This window comes from Squalius cephalus (assembly GCF_949319135.1).
Source record: "Squalius cephalus genome assembly, chromosome: 1".
Taxonomy (NCBI): Eukaryota; Metazoa; Chordata; class Actinopteri; order Cypriniformes; family Leuciscidae; genus Squalius; species Squalius cephalus.
The window spans coordinates 43,656,814-43,681,385 of record NC_137122.1 but is presented as its reverse complement, the minus strand read 5'-3'; the positions used below and the strand labels follow the sequence as shown (position 1 = coordinate 43,681,385).

General features: G+C 36.9%; 2 protein-coding genes across 4 annotated transcripts in view; one reads left to right on the top strand and one right to left on the bottom strand.

Annotated features, from left to right (window-relative positions):
• Positions 1-19,903, bottom strand: part of LOC307160627 (voltage-dependent L-type calcium channel subunit beta-1-like) — a 34,717-nt gene extending 14,814 nt beyond the window's left edge. For 2 of the 3 annotated variants that reach the window (XM_079874818.1, XM_079874819.1), the window contains exons 1-2: positions 19,610-19,903; positions 15,059-15,145 (exon numbers count right to left, since the gene is read on the bottom strand). In XM_079874818.1, the coding sequence (XP_079730944.1) occupies positions 15,059-15,145; positions 19,610-19,702 (180 nt within the window). In that variant the 5' untranslated portion in view covers positions 19,703-19,903. Of the gene's footprint in view, positions 1-7,312; positions 7,576-15,058; positions 15,146-19,609 lie in introns of those variants that run through there. The other variant, XM_079874820.1, reaches the window with a different exon arrangement.
• Positions 19,904-21,560: 1,657 nt separating this feature from the next.
• rpl19 (ribosomal protein L19) lies at positions 21,561-23,950 on the top strand. The gene is made up of 6 exons (XM_079890948.1): positions 21,561-21,677; positions 22,483-22,589; positions 22,671-22,793; positions 23,091-23,211; positions 23,449-23,559; positions 23,759-23,950. The coding sequence occupies exons 1-6, from the start codon at positions 21,673-21,675 to the stop codon at positions 23,880-23,882; spliced, it is 591 nt and encodes a 196-aa protein (XP_079747074.1). The 5' UTR covers positions 21,561-21,672; the 3' UTR covers positions 23,883-23,950.
• The last annotated feature ends 622 nt before the right edge of the window (positions 23,951-24,572 follow it).

Sequence of the window (24,572 nt, the reverse complement as noted above, 5' to 3'; positions counted from 1 at the left end):
AAAGCAGCTGAATCAAAGGAGATGAGCTTCCTATGATTCTTACAGTTTGTGTATGTGCAATGATGTAAACAACTATTTAAGACACTGGTGTTTTCTTATACATGTACTCATATATCCAATTTTTAATTAAATTAACTGATTTCATTTGTTTTGTTGTATTGATAAAATCACATTAAAGCTATAATGAAAACTTTGTCTTCATGATATTCATCATGCATTTATGGTACTTTTCAAATTCTTTTTGCTTTTCAAGTATAGATTTGTACTGTTTTCATAAAAATCATAAAATATGAAAAATGTAATGAATCATTAAAAAAATACAATCATTTAAACAAGGACTATTATGTTCATAAACTTCAATACTCTTCTTATATAAAATTATTAATAACTTTTACACAAATTCCATCATGCCAAACAATTTAGCAATCAATATTTTTTAACTAAAATCTCAGTGAAGAGCTATGACATGTGATGAACAGAATAAAAACACAATGAATGTATAATTTGAAATTATGATTTAAATGCAAATACACTGCTGAAGGTTGTTAGTGAATACATTAAATAAACAAATTACAATGTAAAAAGCGTTACGAGAGTTTAAGTCCACAGGGCCAGTTGAAGAAACACGCATATGCCGGTATTGATTTGTACTTGCTTTAGAGTCTGGGTAAGTTCATGAACATACTAAAATCAGACACACACACAAATCGTCGTGGCATTGACTTTCACAGTACAGTACAGTGTCAGAACCTTTATATAAGCCTCCCACTTCTCTCATCTCTTTTTTCCCACTTTCCTCTCTTTTTTCTGTCTGTTTCAGGTGTCGAGCGGACTCTTATTCGTGGGAGGAGTGGACGGGCGTGCGGACAGCTGCAAGAATGACTCATTGGATGGATGCGCTTGCATGTACATGAGTGCATTAGGTTTGTCACATATTTGTGAGTATGTGTGTTTGTGCCTGTGAGTGTTTTAAATAGAAATGAGAATGTGTCAGGCTGACATATGCTATATGCAATGATGCTAAATTATTCATTGTGAAACAGAGGGTCAAAGAAACCTGGCGCACACACATTAACTATCACAAGCTTCACTAGGCAGCAACAGATTACACACACGCGCAAACACACACACACACACACACACACACACACACACACACACACACACACACACACACACACACACACACACACTATTTGAATATGGTTAAGTAGGAACACACATACCAGAATGATAAAAAAAAAGCCAGACACAATTTCAGTTTTGAAAAATAAAAGCTGACTTCACAGGCCTAACATTTTCCAAATTATATTTTCCACTAGTAGCTCGACTATTCAAATTCAGGCCTTTTTTTCATCAGACCTCAACTTCAATTGGGAAGGCTAAAAGCAACAATTAATAAAAAAAAAAAGCAAATCAAAATGTCACTTAAGTCTGATATCATATCTTCTTTAAGGCTCCATTGTGACTACATAGAGAGGAAATTCATTACACATAATGCATCTATACTACAAGTGAACTTATAAGTATACTAGTAGTTTACTATTGTATACTAGTTTACTATTTTAATACAAGTAGTACATTTTTTAGTTTATGAAAGTACACACTGAAGTGTACTCTCAGTAAACTACTAGTTTTAGTAGTTTGTTGAGGGCTGATTTGTAGGGAAAGACTACACGCCTGCGCACATATATTCAAACGTGCATACCTATAGACTGAACTCGTAATACGCATGTGCACGCCATCAGCGTTCTCACAGGTTCGCGTTTTTGAAGTTTGCGCAGAAAGAAGAGTTTTCTGTTAAAACTGTGTCATGTTAGCAGCCCTAACAGTTAAGTTAATAACTAATGATCGGTGCGACAGAATTGAATCAATCAAAACTAACTTTAGCTGGACAATAACTGTATTCTAGAGCTGATATAAAGCCAAAACAATCTCTGTTACTTTAATTTCCTATTATCAATGTAAAGCCGCTTTGGAACAATCTACATTGTTAAAAGCGCTATATAAATGAAGATGACTTGACTTGACTTGACTATACTGCAAGTATACTTGTAAGTGAACATAACATTGTACTTATAGTTTACTATTTATATATTATTTTTGCACTTGCAGTATACTACTATGTTCAAATGTAGATATTCTTTTTTATACTTGAAAAATACCTTTAACTGCACTTTAACTAATTTTGAAAACATTTTATTAGCTTCATGCATCATTTTTTATCAACACTTGAATTTCGGTAAGTTTCATAAAGAAAGGCAACATTTTAAACAAAAAAGTTGACAAAATCACATTTTTGTCAAAGACTACGCCTTGATAGATTCAGAAAGATGATCAAAACACAGGGTGCTTCTCAATATCCCTCCTCATTTCCTCACTTCTCCGTCCTCCATCCTATGACCCGCAAACCGCTTCGAGTCCAGCAATCTTGAAGGACATCTCAATTAGTAAATTGCACCGTGAGGAGGCAAGGTTCGAGGAGTGAGGAAGTGAGGATACACAGGTGGATCCTTTGCGGAAGTGTTTTATCGACTAAACGTGACGCAAGTTTAAATTCTCCTCCCCCTTCACATCTGTCACAATAATTTTAATTTATACTTTACCTTTGCAGTTTAGTTTAAATAAACCACGCATCTCACATATTTCAACAGGGGATCTTGCTTTTTAAATATTTATTATGAATTTCTTAAATAACCAAACTAATACAACATAAGGTCCTTTGAGCGCTGCTGATGATGCTGTGAAGTGACGCTTGAGTGATCAAGTATTCCAATGTATAAAAAAGCTTTCATTTGATTCCTTCGTCCTCCTTTTCTTTCCTTATAGCCTACCCTCGCATCCTACGGGGGGTGGAGCTGAGCCGCGAGGAAAGGAAGTGAGGAAAGGAAACGAGGATGCACAAATAAGAAATGAGAAGCACCCACAGATGGAGTAGATCGAGTCCAACACCCACAAAGCTTCATAGTCGTTTTCTCTTCATGGGTTACGCTTCATTTCATTTGGTAACATTAAGCAGTTTTGATTTGACACGCTGTTTAATGTTTGATGATTACGTTATTTTATATTTGAGTGAGTAATCTTCTATCGATTGTTTCAGCTTCTTCTTCTCCTGTGTTTTGATCCGGAGATTCTGTACTAGAAGATGTGTCATAGCGCCCCGTACCGTGTAACAGTGAAAACATGGATAGCTGGAAAATTCAGTCAATGGTGGGGAAAGAATAAAGTAGAATTAAAGTAAATTCCTATGTACACTACCAGTGGACTAGCCTACACAAAAATTCAGATACGCAGAATTAGAAAAAAATCTGTTTTATATCAATATTCTAATCAATATTTTCAAACAATGTAAGTTTCATAAGACTATATGAAAAACTATGTAAAAAAAAAGTATTTGATCAAAAGAGTTAACAGAACTACAAGCCAAGTATACTTTGAATACTTAATTATACTTTTAAGTATATCTCGATCAAAATATTGAGTACATTTACAGGCCAAATACACTTGGACTTTTCTCTCAGTAAGTCAAGTACACTTAAGTGTAATTTTAAGTATATTTTTGAGAAGTATAAAATGTAGACTGAAAGTATATTTGTTTAATTTTTTAGTTTAAAAGAAGTATACTAATAGAACACTTGAATAAACTTATTTTTCGTTATGGTAACTATATAGCTAAAGGAAAACGTATGCAATTTTTATTCACTCATGTCGTTCCAAACCATTAAAGCTTTATATCTTATGTGGAACACTAAAGGAGATGTACACATGGGCAAAAAAATGGGCCAAGACCAAAATGGCCAAATACTAAGCTTTTGATTGACTTCACCACAAATTAATGGTCAGGAAAGTAAACAAATTTAAGCAAATGCACTACTTAAAAAGCCATTGCTGTCTCAGAAAAACATCAGAGACAGAATGAAGTGTTTTTGGCAGAATATGGGAAGTTGTGTGGGGAGTGATGAATCACAATGAAACACCAGTTGCATGGTGATGCTCCAGAACGGTGTCTTCATAAATCTGCTGAGAAATATAATGAAAAATGCATCTCCAAGTATGGAGGAAGAGACTGTGTCATTGTGTGGGGAACCTTTTTAGCTGCTGGTACTGGGGAGCTACTTCACGGTGAAAAGTCATTTAATGCTTTGGAGCACAGGAGCATATTGGCTTGCTTCCCACAAATAAAAAGTTTTACTTGTTATCTAAGGTGGAATGATCAGATGTTATTTTTCAACAAGACAATGCTGCCCAAATTGCAAAGACAACCAAGAAATGGCCTGAGAACAAGTCCATCAGGCTCATGTTTGGCCTGGCCTCCAGATTTTTACCCTATAGGGAATCTTTGGTCTCACATTAAACTCAAATGAACTGGGAGACATTTTTCAACTATTCAAAAAAAGCCATCAACATTGAGTGGAACAACACCGACTCTTCTTCTTGCAAAAAGCTGACTGCTAGTTGGGGAAGGCTATTCTGTGCCAAGTTACTTTATCTACAGTATTTGTGCAATTCTTTCTAATTTCCTGACCAATGATTTGTGATTAAAATGGTTAAGACCATTAAAAGACCACTAAATAAATATTTTGCCTTTTTTTTTTTCAGAGGAGTGTACACATTACTCGCATCTTGATTTTGGGTGAACCAATCTTCATTTTAATTCCAATGTTTGACAACACAACTTAATCACAATTGAAATAATTTTCATTCATTGGCTCCTTTTTGTGCACACAAGATGCTTTGTATGATCTCTCACAGACTTTTAATTCTGGTATTTGCAATTCTGTCCTGTTTTGTGTAACTGTCAGCCATGTATGCGCTTGGCAGTTTTCAAGGTCGGTCCCAGGTCACCTCAGTAAAGGTCTACGACATCCATTCTCAAACAGCACAGAGAAATTCACAGTAATATCCCAGGCCTAAATGTTATGAAGTTGGCTCCATTGTAGTAGCAACGTTTTAACAATAATATTAGCTTAGGCTCTGCTGAGCTCGTAAACAAAGTTGACATTTTCCGTCTTCCAGTGTGTAAAGTTTTCTAGGCCGTGTAGAAAGCAGCCCACAAACACTGTACATCAATAACACTGTCAGACTCGCGCTAGTCATGACATCAGCGGCGACAAGACAGGAACATGGAGCGGGGAAAGAAACAAAAGACATGCCAAAAGATGACGGCTGACCGAGAGAGAAAAAAAGCGAGAAATGGGACGAAATGAAAAGGAGTGTGTGGGAGAGGTGGAGAGGAAGGATTAGTACTAGCTCTGAAAACATTTTCTCCCACACAGACATTGTGGGATGATCAACTGTAACAACTAGGCCTCTCTATATGAAATGAACAATAAATGACTGGAAGATTTTTCTGATGTTTTTTCTTTTATAATTGTTCCCCAGATTCTATAAGAAATATGATTTTGGTTAAAAAAGTAATGCTATTTATGTACATTAAGCTCTATCAGCAGCATTTGTGGCAAAATTCAGATTACATCAAATAAATTCTCTCAGTCATGATTTTCTCTCAAAAATGGAAGTATTCAGGAACAAGCAAAACATATTTAAATACATTACAAACTTACAGCCACATTATACAAGCTTTATATTTCTGTTATTAAAAAAATGTTATTCAAATTTTGATTTTTTTTTTAAAAAATAGCACAAAAAATAAATAATCGATTTATCACGGCTTCTTTCTTAACTTTCTTAAGACTAAATGTCTAAAATCATGAGATTAATCACAATTATTTGTATCTATTTACTGCCATAGCTTTATGTTTTTCTTGAGGTTTACACATCAAACAGTACTCTAATGATAAAATATTCAGAAAAATATACAGTGTAAACAAACTTAAATAGAAATATAGCCTAGTTTCCAAATAATATTTCACATAGTTATATTATTTGTATTTTTCACATTAATATTGAGTCTTTCTACAAGAAAATGTATGGCTGCCTTTTACAATTTAGGAAGGGGGTCCCTTTGCAAGTGTATCATTATATCTGGGTTCATATATCATAGTGTTTGAAAATGTTCAATGCGTGAAACGTGAAATAGTCACAAATGCACGTCGCTTCTAGAACTATGCAACAAACCCATATGCTTCTGAATTAATTTGTTCTTAGGACAGCTGAATTTTCAGGGTATTAAGTGAACATAGCATGACAAACAACAGTGAGCACTTGTACGCAGAATTCACAAGCAGATAATATTAATGTATGAATACATTGACCCCTACAGCTACAGCAAGGATTAAGATACTTCTAACATATGTTTGCTCATATAAACATCTGATGATACCATCCTCACAATCTGCATAAATCTGATCCTAGACTCTCAGATGTCTTCAAGCCACTAAACCAATAAATCTTTATTATGCTATAATCTGACCGTCAAACCTAAAAAGACAAATTTAATGACAGATCACATTTAGATATGCGTTTCTTATACAGCTATAAATTTGACAAGCCAAATACCCAGCTGTTAGACCAAACCTGTTGATGACACAAAAGATGATGACTTTTTTCTTTTTTACATTTTCTCTGCATAACCTACTAAGCATGCATACTATTTATTTTTCATATTTTCACTTTTCACTAACTACGTAAAAATGTATTACTTTCAAATCAGAAATTAATTTCTAACTAAACAAATCTCCAATCAGCAGTCTTCAAATTTAAACATCCCAACAAACAACACAAATTTACTGAGCCACATGAGACTCAGTCAAGCTTTAGTCACTGTGACCCTGATTTTTCTCAAATACAGAGCAGTTTTCCCTTCTGCATTTCACCTGCTTTTTTACATTACATCACAGCACTTTAGCATTGCAAAAGCACACAACAAGGCTCAGCTAGTGATTTGACTGAATGTTGTCTGAAAAACCACCTGCATAGAAATGTTTTCAGCCTTATTTATTGTTCTGCCTCCCCAAAAATCTCCTTTAAAATTATCATTGGTGAAACATATTTAATCACACCTGATGCAGTTCGTTAATGACTCGATGAAACTTGGTACATATGGTTTTGTTATATAATCACGCTCCATGGGTGCAGAAACCCAGGCTAAGGGCCTTGTGACAGGGCAGCCAGCACCAGCAAGGTCTCTGAGCAGTGCTGGAGGTCTAATTTAAACCCAGCAGGCCTAAGCAGCTGCCCAGCCCAAAATGGAATCAGACAGCAACATGAGAGAGAGAGAGAGAGAGAGGTAGAGAGAAGGTCCAAATAAGACTTATTGCAAAGATCCATGTGTCCGAGGCAGTTTTTTTACGTAGTCGTTAGTAAACCTAATTAACCCCCACATAAACTCACGTTTCCAGGTGTTTCTTACCATTGCGGGCCTTTGAATCCGCGTGTTGGTCTCCATGGCACTCGCTCCTTGCAACGGTAACACAGAGTCACACCCAAAGATCCGAGTCCACACCGAACACGATGTGTGTGTGTAACACAAGGGTATATTAATGTGTGTGTAGCTGTGATGGGAGTGTGTTTCAAAAGTTAGGCAGGGGACTTTACGTGTGTCAGAGAGTGACCAATTGCTCTGCTAACCTCAACACCCCCTCCTGACTCATTCTGACAAACACACACACACACACACACACACACACACAGTTGAAACCTGTACTCAGTTTCTAAGTTAAGTCAGTGAAGGGGGTAAAACGAGAGAGAGGGAGAGAGAGAGAGAGAGAGAGAGAGAGAGAGAGAGAGAGAGAGAGAAAGAATTGGGGGGAGGGGGGAGGGGTCAAATTGCAGGACTTGTGCTACATTTGCAGACTGAGGGGTTAAATTTAGCTGTGACAGGCAGGGGCAGCTCTCTCTCTCTCTCTCTCTCACTCATCTCTTCCGTGTTTAGCTCTGGTATGGAGTGGAGCGTGCCAAAAAGAGTGGGAATGTAAACGTCAGCCCAACAGAAAGAAAGAAAGAAAGAAAGAAAGAAAGAAAGAAAGAAAGAAAGAAAGAAAGAAAGAAAGAAAGAAAGAAAGAAAGAAAGAAAGAGCAAGGAGGGGTTAGTGAGAGACCCTCTTTAACAATCCTCTACATGACAGAAGGGCACCTGACTCATTGTGTCTGTTACCTGTAGATCCCACACATCCGTTTAGTCAGTCACTCCACCTGAGGTTGACTCACTCAAGTAGAACAGCTTCATTTAGTTTAAAATCACCTGCATGTGACCTTAGTAATAGACTGATATGTATTGGTCAGGCAGATAAACCTGCCAGTATTTGAACATTTTGAGATTATTGGACAATAACTGTCCCTGCCCGGCCAATTAATGAACAGTTTGTTTGTCCTTGTGTCATTTCCAAAATCTACCAACAGGCAGGTCAGTCAGTGGCTAATGGACAGTTTCTGTTTTCAAAAGTTTATGCTAAATTTAAAAAAAGAAGAAGTTTATTTTCAGCATATACACTACTGTTCATAAGTTTGGGGTCAGTAGTTTGCTTTTTTCTGTTTTTTTTGGAGAGAAAAAAAATATCAATGCACCAAGGATGCATTTAAAACAGTAAAAATAGTAATATTGATTTATTTATTTTTTTTCAAATACACTTTGAAATGTAATTTATTCTATTGATAGCAAAGCTGATTTGCTGCTCAAGAAACATTTCTAATTATTATCACACTTGTGCTGCTTAATATTTTTGTTGACACAGTGATCCATTTTTTTTTTCGAAAAAAACCCCTATATGAACTTTTTATGCAAAAAATGCATTGTTGGTCTTCTTTTTGCTAAAGCAGTCTGTCTATTGTTGAGTTGAAAATCAGACCAAATTGTAAGTCCAATTTATGCAGAAATCTATGGTAAATCCACACCACATATCCAAATTTCCTGCAAATGTGTACCATCTTCTGCCTTGTAATAAATTTAGTGTTTGTAAGCTGGACAAACACTTGCATGTCACTTTGAATTTAAGTATCTGCTCAATGAATCAATACAAATATCAACACCTGTAAATAGAATAAAAACTAAAGTATAATAATATTAATAAAAAAAACTAAATAAAGAGATACAACATAAACTTTGACTTTTGGAGTCCCAGACATTGGCATATATGCTGGCATCCACAAGTGGTATCTGTTTGTTAAAAACACTATAGGGCGACCTTTGACCCTCAGGAACAGCCACTCACCCATCATCACCTCACTAACACTCTGTCCGTCACCACTCATCATCTTTGCCATGTTCTCTCTCCCTTTTTAAATGCACCTTTATAGCTCATTTGGAACACTTAATTTTCTGTGGATATGCATGTTTATGCCATTATTAAAAATGCCATATAATGAGGAGTTTGTTTTGACACACATACACACAGAAAAACTTGATATAAAATGAAAACACTTAAAACTTTTTCTCCAGTTCAAAAAGAACATTTACTAACACAAAGCTAAACAGAATACTAGCCAACTTCTTACTCTATGCGTATACACTATATAGCCTACTGCTAAATAAAAGCAATAAAAAAGCATACAAAAATTAAGTTATACAAATGATATACATTTAAAATTGTAGCACTCTACATTGTTATACCAGGAGCTCATTCCATTTAGCGTTGCACAGATATTTAGCCTGGGAAAACCCAGACAACTTCCGGCAAATTCAGATTTGCTCGAGAAGTAGTCTGGCAAAGAGCTCATTCAAGCCCATTTCCATGGCCTAGAAATCACGGCACCAATCAGAAACGTTGAGGCGGGCTTTACACAATGACGATCGCTCTGATTGGTTTTAGGTCTATCCAATTGCGCCCAGAGGCATTTGAGCGACGTCCGTTCAACTTTTAAATGCATTATTATATTCAAATTGCAAACACATGAGGACAGTCTCCATGAAAGACCCACTGGCAGATGAACATGCTACTACATTTCTCTCCGAAACGGTAGGAAATTAAATTAGATTTAATAGAGGATTTGAACTGTGACACGATGATTGACAGGGCAGTTTAAGTGACAGGATGCACGCGACAGATCCGTCCGATAAAGATGCTTGCCTACTTTTTTGCTACACATTCAAAAGTAAATACCTTTTCTTCACAAAAAGAGTACATCCTTTTATGGCGTAGTGTAACATGCGAATTGGGACGCAGCATATGGCTTTACACGATGCCGATCGCTCTGATTGGTTTTAGGTCTATCCAACTGCGCCCAGAGGCATTAGAGCGACGTCCGTTGGTGATGCCTCTTTGGAAATGATTTGTCTATGGAGCTTTGCCAGACCATAACTCAGTTACTACTGAGAAAGGTCTGGTTTTAACCAGGCTAACAGATATTACATTTCTGGCCAAAATCATAAGCCGATAAACATTTTCATGGCTAATAATTGATAAATGGCTCATAATAAAATTCTACACTTTTTTGTCTAAATAAATGAATAAATAAAAAACTAAAATCAATTGTTTTAAATGCTACAAGGGATAATGCTATAAGACATTAAAGCCAAATATTGAGATACAACATACATTTGGACATATACAGAGAACAGCTGGAAAATGGTAATAAAAATGAAATAGCCTATGAAAACAAAGACAAAACAACAAAAAAACTTAAACCTCTGGAAAAATATATAATACAATGCATAATATGGCCCCTTTAACCTGTTTGAAGACACAAAAATATAAACCCTCCTTATCCTCCTTCATATACTCTCTGCATGCTGGATTTTTAAATCTAGCAATAAAACCATAGAGATAAATATGAAATTCCACTCTAGACAAAATAGATGTAACCCAGACAAACAAACACAGTAAACAACTCATGCAAACACGTACTGAAGCGGCTAGCACGCAGCAGCTTTTGTGTGGCATCAGGTGTGACCGACCGTGGCATAAAGGGAAATGCGAGGGGATGTTCTGTTGTGCAGCTGCCATTTGAAGCCATGATCAAACACACCAGCCGCTCCTCAGAGAGCCAAGAAGCACTCAACCTCAGTTCTGATCTAATGGCACCCAAACTAATGGGAAAATTAGAAAGTGATCCATCAAGAGAGCCCATGGGGATACAGGATCAATTATTCAGGGGCTTCATCCTAAGAAACACTGGCTTGAGAGCCACACCCATTACATCACAACGATAAAATCATGTGTGTGTGTGTCTGTCTGACAGTGGGACTGATATATGACCCCAGCTGTTTGCGACCACACATTTTTGTCAGCAATCAACACATCGGCCTATACGCTTCCAAACACACACACACACACACGCACATATATACACAAGCACACTAATCTATTTGCCTCCTCCTCTTCCGACTGTGCAGCATGCTGCGGGGAGATTCGGGACCCTGTCACCATGGAAACCTGGCCAGTATAAGAGCACAACCACGTATGTGTGTGTGTGTGTGTGTGTATTTGTTCATATGTGTATACGCGTGGGTGTGTATGAGACCAAGGCCTACACAGGTTTTCATACTTTCTGCTGCCAAAGAGGGGGCAGACACACACAGAAACGTACTATATGGTCATAAATATTCATAAATCTTCTAAGAGCATTGTATGGTAGAAGGAAAATCTTGAAAAGAGCACTAAACATCTTTGAAGTTACACAAGTTTCTGAGCACATGTAATATGAATCAAATTTATGGACAGCTATATGTGAGAATAGGTGTGAGTCCACCTTTCCAGTCTGTATAAAGATCCCAGGAGAGAAGTAGGTATTTAGACTGACGCCCCCTGTGGATGGGTAAATGTCGTTCAGCAGGGGCTGTGAGGAGGACTTTAGGAGAGGAGGACACATTTAAGCGTGACACAGGAACCTTCCTTAAAATGTTAGGTGTATGTGACGGGGAAAAAAAGAACAGAATGCTAGTAGCTAAAATTAATAACTTACTAACAAACAACAAATCTACTATTTTTTTGGTTATACAAATGATAAACATTTAAAATTGTAACATGCTACATTGTTATCATTACATTTAGCACCGATATTAAAATTCTGCACAAAATAATAAGCTGATAATTATTATTTTCATAGCTGATTAATGCAGGCCCCCCTAATCGCATGGTCATTCAGCGAACTTATTATTGAAAGCAATTCACATTTAGCTCACACTAATCTCTACAATGAAATAGAATCAAAGAAAAATTAGTCGGAGCGTATTTAAGGCTGGGCAAGGCTTACTTTACCCTGGCCACAGATTTTATAGTGTTGAATTTTCTCATTCAATTGCCTGATGCTGCTACTATGAAAGCTTGTTTCCGCCACTGAATAAAAATAATAAAAGGTAATTGTGACTTTTTTTTCTCAGAATTGCGTGATATAAACTGACAATTATAAGTTATGAAGTCAGAATTGTGAGATAAAAAGGCGCAATTATCTTTTCATTTTTTTTATTTTGTAGTGGTAAACAAGCTTCTATAGAGGGAAAAACCTGCCCATAACTGCTGGTCAAGGATAACTTTTTCTCCGTAAAAAAATAATATTCGGTGAAACTCCGGTGTTTTGAGCGGTGCATGCAAATCCTGTTTTGCATTGTGTAGTCAGCTTCACTGATTATAACAGAACTTTGTGAGATCGTAATGAAGATGAATAACAGCTTTTTAATGATTATAAAAGAAGCACTCTATTATAAATGGAGCACCAAATCCTCCATATAAAGTTGTGGTCAGAATGATTGGCACCCTTGGTAAATATAAACAAAGAAGCCTGTAAAATAAATCTGCATTGTTAATCCTTTTAATCTTTTATTTAAAAAAATGCACAAAAATCTAACCTTTCATTAAAGTAAAAGAATTGAAACTGAGTGGAAAATCTCTGTTTTTCTCGAAAACACGTTGGCCACAATTATTGGCACCCTTTTGTTTAATATTTTTTTCAACCTCCTTTTGCCAAGATAACAGCTCTGAGTTTTCTCCTATAATGCCTGATGGAGATCCTTCAATTTCATGTTGGTGCTTCTCCTCTTCAGTTCAGTCCACTCATTTTAGGGTCCATGTCAGGGGACTGGGATGGTCATGGCAGAAGCTTCATTTTGTGCTCAGTGACAGATTTTTGTGTTGATTTTGATGTTTGTTTTGGATCGTTGTCCTGATGGAAGATCCAACCACGCCACATTATAAGATTTCTAGCAGAGGTAGTCAGGTTTTGATTTTTTATCTCTTGGTATTTGATAGAATCCATGATGCCATGTATCTGAACAAGATGTCCAGCAAGTTTGCCTCTAGCAAAAAAATAGGCCCACAACATTAAAGATAGAGCAGTATATTTAACCGTGGATATGGGGTACTTGTTATCCCTATTTGCACCAAAACCATCTGGTGGTTTGCTGCCAAAAACAAGTTTTATTGGACCATAGAACCAGGTCCTTTTGAAGTTCCAGTCGTGTCTGACAACTGAATATGCTGGAGTTTTTTGGATGAACAAGGAGGATTTTTCTCGAAACCCTCCCAAATAACATGTGATGTAGGAGTTTGATTTTTTTAGGCTTTCTGACACCAAGACTTCATTAATCTCTGCAATTCTCCATCTATGATCCTTGCCACTAAAACTTTCCTCCTCGCCGAACATTCAGACAATATAGACACATGTCCTCCTTCTAGGCAGATTCGGAACATCTTTAGTTGATTGGAACTTATTTTTTTCAATGCTTTAGCTATTTTCTTACAGCCACTTTCTATTTTGTGAAGCTCAACCATCTTTTCTTGGGTTTTTCTCATTGTGATGGATGATCAAGGGAATTTGGCCTTTGTGTTTCCTCATATTTGCACTCCTGTGGAACAGGAAGTCACGGCTGGACAATTTCATGTTCTTCCTAGTTACCCGTGTGTTTCTTAAAAATGTAAAAATTAATGGGAATATACTTCAGAGATGTGTTACTAGAATTCTAGGGGTGCCAATAATTGTGGCAAACGTGTTTTGGAGAAAAACATTTATTTCATAATGTGACCCCCCCCCCCCCCCCAACTTTCAATTTGTTTACTTTTTGAATAAAAGATCAAAAGCCATCTTTGATCATATTTACGAGGGGTGCCAATAATTCTGACCACAACTGTAGTAGGCTATGCTTGCTTTTCTGTTAACATTAACAGTGGTTTGTGAACGTAGACGGTTTAATAACAAATCATTTATCGTTTATACTGGGATGTGTAGGTTGTGCATGACACGAAACTTGAAACTATTTCAAAGAATAATCTAAATCTAAATGTTTTTAAATGGGAAGTGCATATCCTCATGATGTTGGTTCACCCTCCACTGATCAGAAAATTCATATTTTGTGTTTTGGTGTTGTTTTAATATAGAACTTGGTTTATTTCAGTTATATTATGCTAAATAAATACGGGATGTTATTGTTTTGGTTAACGCATGTTTCTCAGATCATAAAAAAGTGTGCCCCCTATAAAAACTAAATGCCCCCAAGATAAATGGCTCATATGCAGGTGGATGCTGCACATTGGTGGTGGTTGAGGAGATTCCCAGTTCCATGTTAAGTGCTTTAAATGCAGAGAAAGGCACTATATAAACGTAACAAATTATTAGGAGTCATGAAATTATTTTAGTATGTTCCTTAAGTTTCCCTTATAATGTCATTAAAATTTTTTGCACAAAAAACAAATATATATGTGGAAGAAATTGAAAACGGCCACTGTTATGATTGGCTAACGTCATTGCATAGGAAAAAATGTTGACGCACCCTCGCTACTGAATGTGAGCAAGTGTTTTAAAAACATTATCCATATAAAAATGTAATTTGGAGACAAAGCATTATCAAATAATTGTAGTGTACTATTCCAAATATATGTGTGCTGCTCATGTATCTAAACAACATATTTGTTTGTTCCAATATTAAAAACTGCATCCTGCAGGATTGAAGAGCAGAAATCTTCCTGTAAAAAGGAGAAGAACTGCAAAAACACCCACAGACCAACAGCACAAACTACAGGTCAGAGCCTTTGACCTCAGACTGTAAGCACAGGAAGGCTTGGTATAGTAAAGACTGCAACAACTATATTCAGCTATAAAATTGCTGTTATAAAATGAATGCTGAGAACCTGATTACATGGTGTATGATGGTTCAAAAGGGGGAATTATACCTTATGATGACTCAAGAGTGAAAGACACAAGGCATTTCATAAGGAACTGGCCGTCTTACCTGTCGGACGAAGCTGTTGGAGGTTGTGTCTGAGGAGGTGCTGCCATCTGAGCGTTTGAAACGGCTCTTCCTCTTTGCACACTTCCCCTGAAAGAGGGAACATTAGAGAGAGAGAGAGAGAGAGAGAGAGAGAGAGAGAGAGAGAGAGAGAGAGAGAGAGAGAGAGAGAGAGAGAGAGAGAGAGAGAGAGAGAGAGAGAGAGAGAGAAAAAAATGAAAGGAAATTAGAAATAATGGACACTTTTTTGTATGCATGCCCACTCACACAAACACAAACTGTAGATTCCACATCCTGTCCCTGTGTCCAGATATGATTAAGCATAATTACTTATGTCCTCCAGTGTTCTCTGGGAATCAGTAATCTGATTGGCCTTAACACTAGCCAATGGCCTGGCTGCCCTTGGCAGGGCCCTCTATGTGGCATTCATAGGCGCCAGACTCCGTTGCCATCGAGACCAGAAGGAGGCTATATTGGGTTTGGTGGCATTAAAAGACCCTGATAGATCAGGCAATACTGTGACATGTTCAAAACCCACATTAACAGCGATGCACACAAGCTTTCTGACACAAATGCTTGCAAAAACAAAAGCACTTTAACACCAAAGAAAATGACAAATCTCAATTGGAAAGTTATCATATAGGGTTCATACAAGGTTCACACAGTTAACGCTGTCATAATTCCTTCATGGTAAAGAACATCTGAAAGTTGCTGTGTTAATATTTTTGTGCTTGAATAAAAATCTTCTCAAATATACAAATATGCGCTCTTTTTGTGGTTTAAGAAATAAAATCTCTGTAGTCAGCTCTATAAGGTAGGGGTGTAACAATATATCGCAATACAAAAATGCAACATCGTGGATTATGGATAGTGACAATATGTATTGTGAGTTCACACAAAATAAAAATTACTGTGTGAGAAACAATGTTCATGTCAGTACTACATTAAACTACTATATATAATGTTGAATATAATGGACAATAATGCAATGGGGGAATATTTGCGGGTCCTGATAATGCCAAATGTCTTTTTTTGGTATGTCTTCTACCAGTAAAAAGTGGCTTAAAGTGATCAAAAATAATTCTGTTTTCAACTTCAGAATCATGAATATTTTTTATTCTGGTGTCACCATTGTCCTGTGCATTGGGTTTCCAGCTCTAAGTCTAAGACTGTTCATTTCCACCCCCAATGCAATACCAAATTCACCATTTTAATCAACAGTACATTTTTTGTTAACCTGGCTCTTACCATTTGTCTTGAAGCATCGGAATCATATTGTATCGTGAATTCAGTATTGTGGTATCAAATCGTGACATGAGGGTATCGTTACACCCCTACTATAAGGTCTTATGCAAACTAGTGCAAAGTCTGACACATTTGCTCTATAGTTGATTCTGGGAACAACACAGAAAAAAAGCAAGCCTCAACAACAATGGTTTTCAGCATTGGTTACTCTAACTACACAATATTATGATTACAGGCACAGACTAATTGCAAGCTTACTGGAAACTTTTACATAAATCAAACCACAATGCCATATCTTTACCAATACTAGTAAACATCCAAAGAACTTGCCTCTATCTGTGCAGTGCAGATGAAATAACATAACATTCATTTAAAACCAAACAGAAGGACAGAACCCCACTGTCTGCATTGCTGCTGCATAATAGTCTTTGAAAGTCGCAAAAAAGCATAATTTAGCATAAATTATTGTGGTATATACTAGACACTCTAAAAACTTATTTAGCGCCATAGATGATGAATTTCAATATTATTAAAGTCAAAATAAAAATAAACGTTTACCCAATCGTGGACTTGGTGTGCATAAATCACCTGATTTGCTTCACTCAAGTAAAGGAATGATTGTAATTAAGCTAAAATAAAATAAATAAATAAATATTAGATTAAAGACGCCCTGTGGTGAAAATCAAGTTTTGAATGTTGTTTATATGTCTATGTGGTATTTTTAATATGCTTTAAGACAAACCATGTGCAAATTGACTGTGTTTCTTCACACGTCACAAACTACCTTGTAGCCAAACACGTCAACGTGCCGGTGGGCTTTAACATATCAGTAACTATGACTGCTCTAAAGCTGAGGTGTCTCAAGAGGGGCCAGGTTATCCTGGTATATTTTTCTGTTTATATGAAAAATCCGGTACATTTAGCAATATAGCGGGTGAATTATGTATCTGATGTGTATTACGATGTTATGATGAACTATATTTCTTTCTCCACTGACGTTCTGAGTTGTTCAAAGCGTTTCTGGATGCTGACTGCCAGAAGGCGACTGTCTGAGGTGGGGAACGGGAAAATGGTTTGTGTAACATTAGCAGCACATTATTAGACGTTTTATAACGTAGTCAAGCAAAAGGCTAATCATATTAATTACCGTTACGTGTCCGACGTTGTAAAGAGCGATACTATTGTGCAGCATTTACTACAGTAAAGTTGATCGAGTGGATCAGATAGTCTGAGTGGAGTGAGTGGAGGCGGGGCTAATTAGCATATTCATGGTTCCGTGCATATTAAATGAAGCAAGGGGAGTTACTTTCAAGCTATTTTAAAGGTCCTTGCACACTGAGTCCGAAATTCTCATCCAAAATTTTTGTATCCAAAGACCAAGCAGGATATCAGAGCGCAATGCAGTACACAATACAATACACATAAAATATTTTAATCCAACAACCATCTTTACAGACCATAAACTGTTTAATGTGGAAGGATTGTGAGAGGCAGGAAATGCTCATATACAGCAAAACCAGATCTGAGAAAGGCCAGCAAAATGTCAAGGGAGGGAGGAGGGATGTATTGCTATGGTGATGAGAGGTTTCCTGTTGACAAACAGCCTCTGAGGCTAATTGGGTAATTAAGGGAGAAAAGCTGTGCCACGGGGGCAGGGGAAAGGATTTTTGAGTTACACACTGTCACCACTAGTTTATCACAGAAAACAAAGAGAAGAGAAGGCTTAATAAAGTTTAAATTTAATGTCCTCAAATGACCATGTGTGGCTAATGATATTAATATCTACATTAAATTCTGAGGCATGGTCCTATGCTTAACAAAACTAGGAAACACACTTTTTCTGTACTCAACCACCTTGTTCACACACATTCACTCGCTTCTCTACACTCCGCCTCCTCACAGCTATGTATAGACATGATTCAGATAGAGCACATCTACACAGCACAGCACATTCACGCTACTGCATTATATAAAGACCATTATATAAACACAGCCCTAACAATCAGAAACACTACTGAAACATCCATCCACACACCAAACTAATAAGCCGTGCTGAACAGGATGATGACGACGAGTGGCCTTTATGGAACAGGTGCACGTTCATACATCAACCATCCTCTGAAATAAACCACAGAGCCAGTGAGAGGAGAGGTGAGAAATGTATTCAAAAAAACTGAAGTTAAACTGTCTTGTCTCCTCACAAATAGAAAGTGACAAACCTAAAATGTAGACAGAAAAAGAAAGAAGAAAGAAGAGAGTGATCGGGTAGCTGTTTGTTCAGCTTTTACAAGGTCATGTTATCACCAGGGTGGGCAATTACTTTTTGGGCAGATTTTGGTACTTTTTTGTGGCAGTAGAGGGTAAGTTTGCAAACTTGCTGAAGTAAGAGGTCAGAGCAAAGAAAAGACGATTAAGTGGACCAAGACTCCATCACAAGTGGGCCAAAAGCCACTTTTTAAAACAAAATAAAAAGTAGATTATCTTTTAATTCCTTTTCAATTTTAGTCTACTTAGGAAAACAAACATTGCAATCACAGTTAGGATAGATAGATAGATAGATAGATAGATAGATAGATAGATAGATAGATAGATAGATAGATAGATAAAATATCAATATAATAAGCCAGTGGAGGTCCGGTGTGGGCGTGGTTTGGGGTAAGAAAAACCCCCACGGTCAAAGCGCTATGAGATGACATCACATACTTTATAGCATATGTTGTCATCATCTTTCAGGCACTCACAGTGTGTCAGACACCTCTTTTAATTAACTTTAACTGAACGGCTCATGCGACGAGCCTTTAACTAGTACCAGATGTAGCCTACGTTTTAACTGAACAAAAAAGCGATCTCTTGTTTAATTAACAGTGATGGTTCGTAACTTATCAACAGAATAGACTATCATAAAAAATGCAAGACTCTAGTAGGCCAGCTGTCTAGAGAGACAGAGTGAACAGGGACTAGGTGATGAAATAATGTTTTCCCATTAATTACCGGAGAAAATGCTTTTTTTTTTTTCTAAACAAATGTCAATATTCAAAACAACGTAGCTCATACATAAACAACTTTCTGTGTCTTTCCTCGCAGAATCACTTCTAAAAGACACTGTGCCGAGCGCGAGCGCAAAGATGCCGCCTTGTTGCCAAGTAACCACAATCTGAGATACGGTTTATAACGACTAATCTTCGCCATAAACAAAATCTGTGTTTTCACTCAGCCATTCTTAGATAGCGGGCAGCAGGTTGTATTTTGTCATTCGTTGCTTGCACTTGCGTATAAGCTGAGCAGGGTCTCTCTCTCTCTCTCTCTTACCTGAGCGTGCGAGCCGTGGTGGTCGAACATGTCCATCTGGATTTCCTGGGTTGAGGTGGAAGGCGTCCTGGACATAATACCCTCCTGTACCATTGATTTAAACTTTAAATTCGGTTTTAATGTTTCATTTAGATCCTGCTTTCAGTTTATTATGCATTGTAAAATAATTAAAGATAAAATAAAGCAGACGATTTGGCTCTTTCCTGTGTCTTACAGATGGCTTGCCACTGCGCTGTTGCGCCCCCAGCCCTGGTGGCGTTCAGCAGAAACCCTCTCCCTTCCCTTTGCAAATACAACGAGCTCAGTCTCCAGCTGTTCAGCGGAGGAACCAAGCCCCGCCCTCCTTCCTCATCAACCAGTCGGGTAGGAACAGGGCGTGGCTGGTTGACTCTCCTCGCACTGATTGGCTGATCGAATGAATATCATTATGAGATGGATGACGCCTGTTGTTCTACTCCTCCTCACTCTACTGCTCCAGATGAACGCGAGATGACCACACCCATTGATTCTACATAATGTGCAGTGTTTCGCAATATGTGCAATATGCACATATAATGTGCAATATGCCATTTTTTTACTACTACTACTACTATAATGGCTCATAGGATCCGAGTCATTTTAGCAAACAGGAATGCAGTTTTTCAATGACCCAATCTTGTAAAAATTATTCAGAATCTATTTTATTGTCAGAGATGAAGATTGTTAACAAAATAATACAGTAAATATAAAAATAGCAACAACAACAAAAAAGTCAACAAGCTGCGCGTCGTTCCTATCTGACTGATTGATGAGGAAGGATCAGTCGAATGAATAACTGAACGACTCATTCATTAAGACAGTGACTTGCCGCCAACTACTGGCGGTTATGGTTCCATATTTAGTGTATCATTTTATTTTTCAAATCATGTGACCTCTGAGCTGCATTAAACAGACTGTAAATATGCCACTTCAGATGCAGCTTCGGAAAATGAAATGTAATATGGCCACATTGTAGCCTTACAAGTTTGTGTAGTAAATGATATGTTGAATCAAAATATTTCTTTCTAAAGCAATTTTTTATCATGTCTATTCAATGTGTTTCTCATCTTACACAATAATGACTTTAAAAGACATTTTGGGGGGTAATTAATTTTTTTGTCAGATTAATTTAAGCTTGTCATTTTGGGGTTTGTCATTGTCATCATCCAAACAGTAACTAGTTTTGCTACCTAAAAAGTTCACCCAGGGAATTTAAGCAAGACCTTTTACAGTAAATTTAAATGTCAAAATGGAACTAATGAAATGATCTACAGCACATACTTACATTAATGTTTGTTACCTCAAACGATAAAAAAAAGAGTAAATAAATATGACTCCCAAAGTCACCAGAATTTAATGTTTTGGTGCTATTTTGTCAAAAAATTGTTCACAGGCGTTACATGCCCCCAGAGTGACCACCCCACTAAATTTTTAAGTACTTTGGTAACATTTGGGGTGTCGTACTAAAACGGAACTTTGCATTTTTTACTGCACCAACACACTAACCAACTATTATTTCACTACTACATTAGGGTAGGCTACTAAAGACACCCCAGGTTCTCATCTCTCAGCAGGCGAAACACTGCCCCCGTGTGGCCATTTTATTAAACAGCAGTTCAAAGCTAGCCTACAAATACGACTCCCATACAACATTCCCATTGTCGAGGTAGGCATATCATGCTTTAAATATATATTAAAGCTCGTACGTGATTAAGTTATAATGTAATTGTTTAAAGCGCTGAATGTGCATCGAATAATTACATTAAATGCCTTAAAAAATTGTAATCTAAATTATCTCTGTAATAATCCTACTAAATAATAATGTTAAAAAAGTATTAAAAGAATTTTAGAATGTGCAGAGAAACAGAAAGGCAGGGAATATTTAGTAGGTTTTTTAAAAGAAACTGAGAATATAGTGTAAAGGGAATTTAGTACAGTAGGTGGCAGTAATGCTACAAATTGGAAGCAAGTTGTCGTAAAACCCCAAAGAAGAAGAGCAATCTCCCTTTTTGTCGGTGGCATTCGACTTCCGCTGACTAGCAGCCATGAGGTACGTCTTAAGTCGTGATTTACTCTGTTTTATTTATCTCATTTATATATCTAATTCGGATGATTTTTATATATATATTAAGATATACACTGCTTGCTGGTTTTAAAACAGATAAATAGACGATGTACGATGAAATGTTGCTAAATGTGTATAGTCGCCATGTTATGTCTTCAGACTGGCAAACGTGTTGACGCAACGCTTAGAAGCTGTAGTAACTTTACACGTTATATTTACAATTTAGTTTAAATTCACTGTACGCAGTAAAACGTTTGGCCAACGTAGATTGTTTTTTTTTCTTTTTTCCGGAGATTAAGTGGTGAATGCGGCCTGCTTATCAAACATGTCCATACATGCCCCATATATAGATTAGGGTTACTTTGACGTTCTTCTTGTCCTAAAAGCAAGGACAGTTAGAAATAAACACTTTTTTTTATATTTTGCTGGATTATATGTATATATATATATATATATATATATATATATATATATATATATATATATATATATATATATATAAATAATAATAATAATAATAATAAAAATAATATATATAAATATATATATATATATATATATATATATATATATATATATATATATATATATATATATATATATATGGGAATTACAATTATGTACTTGTGTGAACCTAAAACTGCATCAAGATACTGGGGAGCATATTTTGCTGTAGTCCATGGCTGAATATTAATTCAAATTATCCAATTAAGTTAATGAAATTGTATAGCTTTGTACTAAATGTCAAGAATTTCTGGGGGTGATCTAAACCAGTCCTTTTTTCCTCCAGCATGCTTAGGCTTCAGAAGAGGTTGGCGTCCAGCGTTTTGCGCTGTGGCAAGAAGAAGGTGTGGCTGGACCCAAATGAAACCAATGAAATTGCCAATGCCAATTCCCGTAAGCAGTTCAGATCTCCTGGAATACTTTTCTCTGCATTGGTGCAATGACTTAATCATCTGCCTTTCTACCTTTACTTAGGGCAGCAGATTCGTAAGTTGGTGAAGGATGGTTTGATCATCAAGAAGCCTGTAACGGTGCACTCTCGTGCCCGATGCCGCAAGAATACGCTGGCAAGACGGAAGGGCCGTCACATGGGTGTTGGTGTGTACCAGTTTAACGACATTTGGTTATAATTTGCACCATTTAGACTGAATCCAAAGAAGTTGCTGTTATCATGGCAACGGGAATTGGCAATTTGGCAGTCTTGTGGGGCTTCCAATTATGTCTTTTTGCAACTTTCAGTTATGCATCACAATTTTTGTGCTATGAACACATTGTGTTCTATTGTATCTAGAAACTATTGGTATATAATAATTCTGTAATCCAGGGCACTATAAGTAGGCAGTTGTAGTTGAGCTCTATTCTGGGTGTGTTGTGATTGGTTATGTTTGCATGCAGGTAAGAGAAAGGGTACAGCAAATGCACGTATGCCAGAGAAGCTGTGCTGGATGAGACGGATGCGTATTCTGCGACGCCTTCTGCGACGTTACCGAGAGGCTAAGAAGATCGACAGGCATATGTGAGTCCATGTTAAAGAGAGATTCATTTTAATTGCTTGCAAATTGATTTTACACAGAAGTTTGTTCTTTTATTTAATTTAATGCAATGATGCTGGACCATATTGCAGCATTTTAGGACTGCTATTGTGAATATTGCAGATTTGGCAAGATCCATTCTCCTTAAGAAAAGTTTGGTGAATGTACAGTCTTGAGTTTTGGATACAAAAATGAATGTTTAATGTTTGTCTCCCCTTCAGGTACCACAGTTTGTATCTGAGGGCAAAGGGTAACGTGTTCAAGAACAAACGCATCTTGATGGAGCACATACACAAGCTCAAAGCAGACAAGGCCCGCAAGAAGCTCTTGTCGTAAGTGTGCAAACCACAATAACACAACAATGATGCTCAGCATCATTACACCTCTCAGTTGCTGTGAACTATCAGATACATCTTTTTCTGAATTGAGATGAAAATACCTGAAATATTCCATGGCAGTTTTAAATATGATTAAACATTCTTACTCTGCTGTAAAGAACAGTGTTAATCTGTGTCGTCTTTTACCTTGCAGTGATCAGGCGGAGGCTCGTCGCTCAAAGACCCGGGAGGCACGGAAGCGCCGCGAAGAGAGACTGCAGGCTAAGAAAGAGGAGATCATGAAAACTCTTTCCAAAGAGGACGAGTCCAAGAAATAAGATTCTTATTGCCTTGCCCCAAATGTTCTTCAACTGTGATTTAAAATAAATACAGTTTGTTACAGCTCTTTGGTCTCCAGAGTGTGTGTGTGAGCTCTACCCAAGTTTATCTAAACATAGGATACAGATGCTTTAGAAAAGAGCACTCTTACAACACTGTAAAAAACTATTTTGAAATGCTAAATGATCACAATACTTATTTAACCACATTTCTCACAGCTCAATCAGAATTCAACTGATTTTTTGGGAATAATTAAATTTAACAATTGCAAACAGCCAGTGTAAGAAATGACTCTGCATTCGTCTGAATGTCAACAGAATGGCATTAGTCATTTAAGAGAAGGTAAGCTCTTTTGATTTACAGAACTAAAACAACCGTCAAAACGTAAGAATTTAATTGCCACTTGGTATGAGTCAAGTAGATCTAAAAGTATTGGTTTGAGCTGCAAAATAGTAATGCAAGCACAAGGAAACCAGTATACTGTTGCTTCATGGTGTTTTATGTAGTTTACAGCATCCTGCTCAGTCCCCTCATATCTTCCTGTTAGCTCTAGGGAACCTCTGTTAGTCTTTGGTATTTAGCTCTCATCCTGCAGAAAGAGCCATACATGATTGATGATTCTGTGGGCAGTTAGATTTGGGTAAGGTAAAATGCATTCAATAAATGTCTCCTGTTGATGGTTGATGTCA

Bases quoted from the DNA above. Each gene is read 5' to 3' on its own strand.
- rpl19 (XM_079890948.1), top strand. The intron at 23,212-23,448 runs GTGAGTCCATGT...TCTCCCCTTCAG, and splicing joins AAGAAGATCGACAGGCATAT to GTACCACAGTTTGTATCTGA. The intron at 23,560-23,758 runs GTAAGTGTGCAA...TTTACCTTGCAG, and splicing joins GCCCGCAAGAAGCTCTTGTC to TGATCAGGCGGAGGCTCGTC.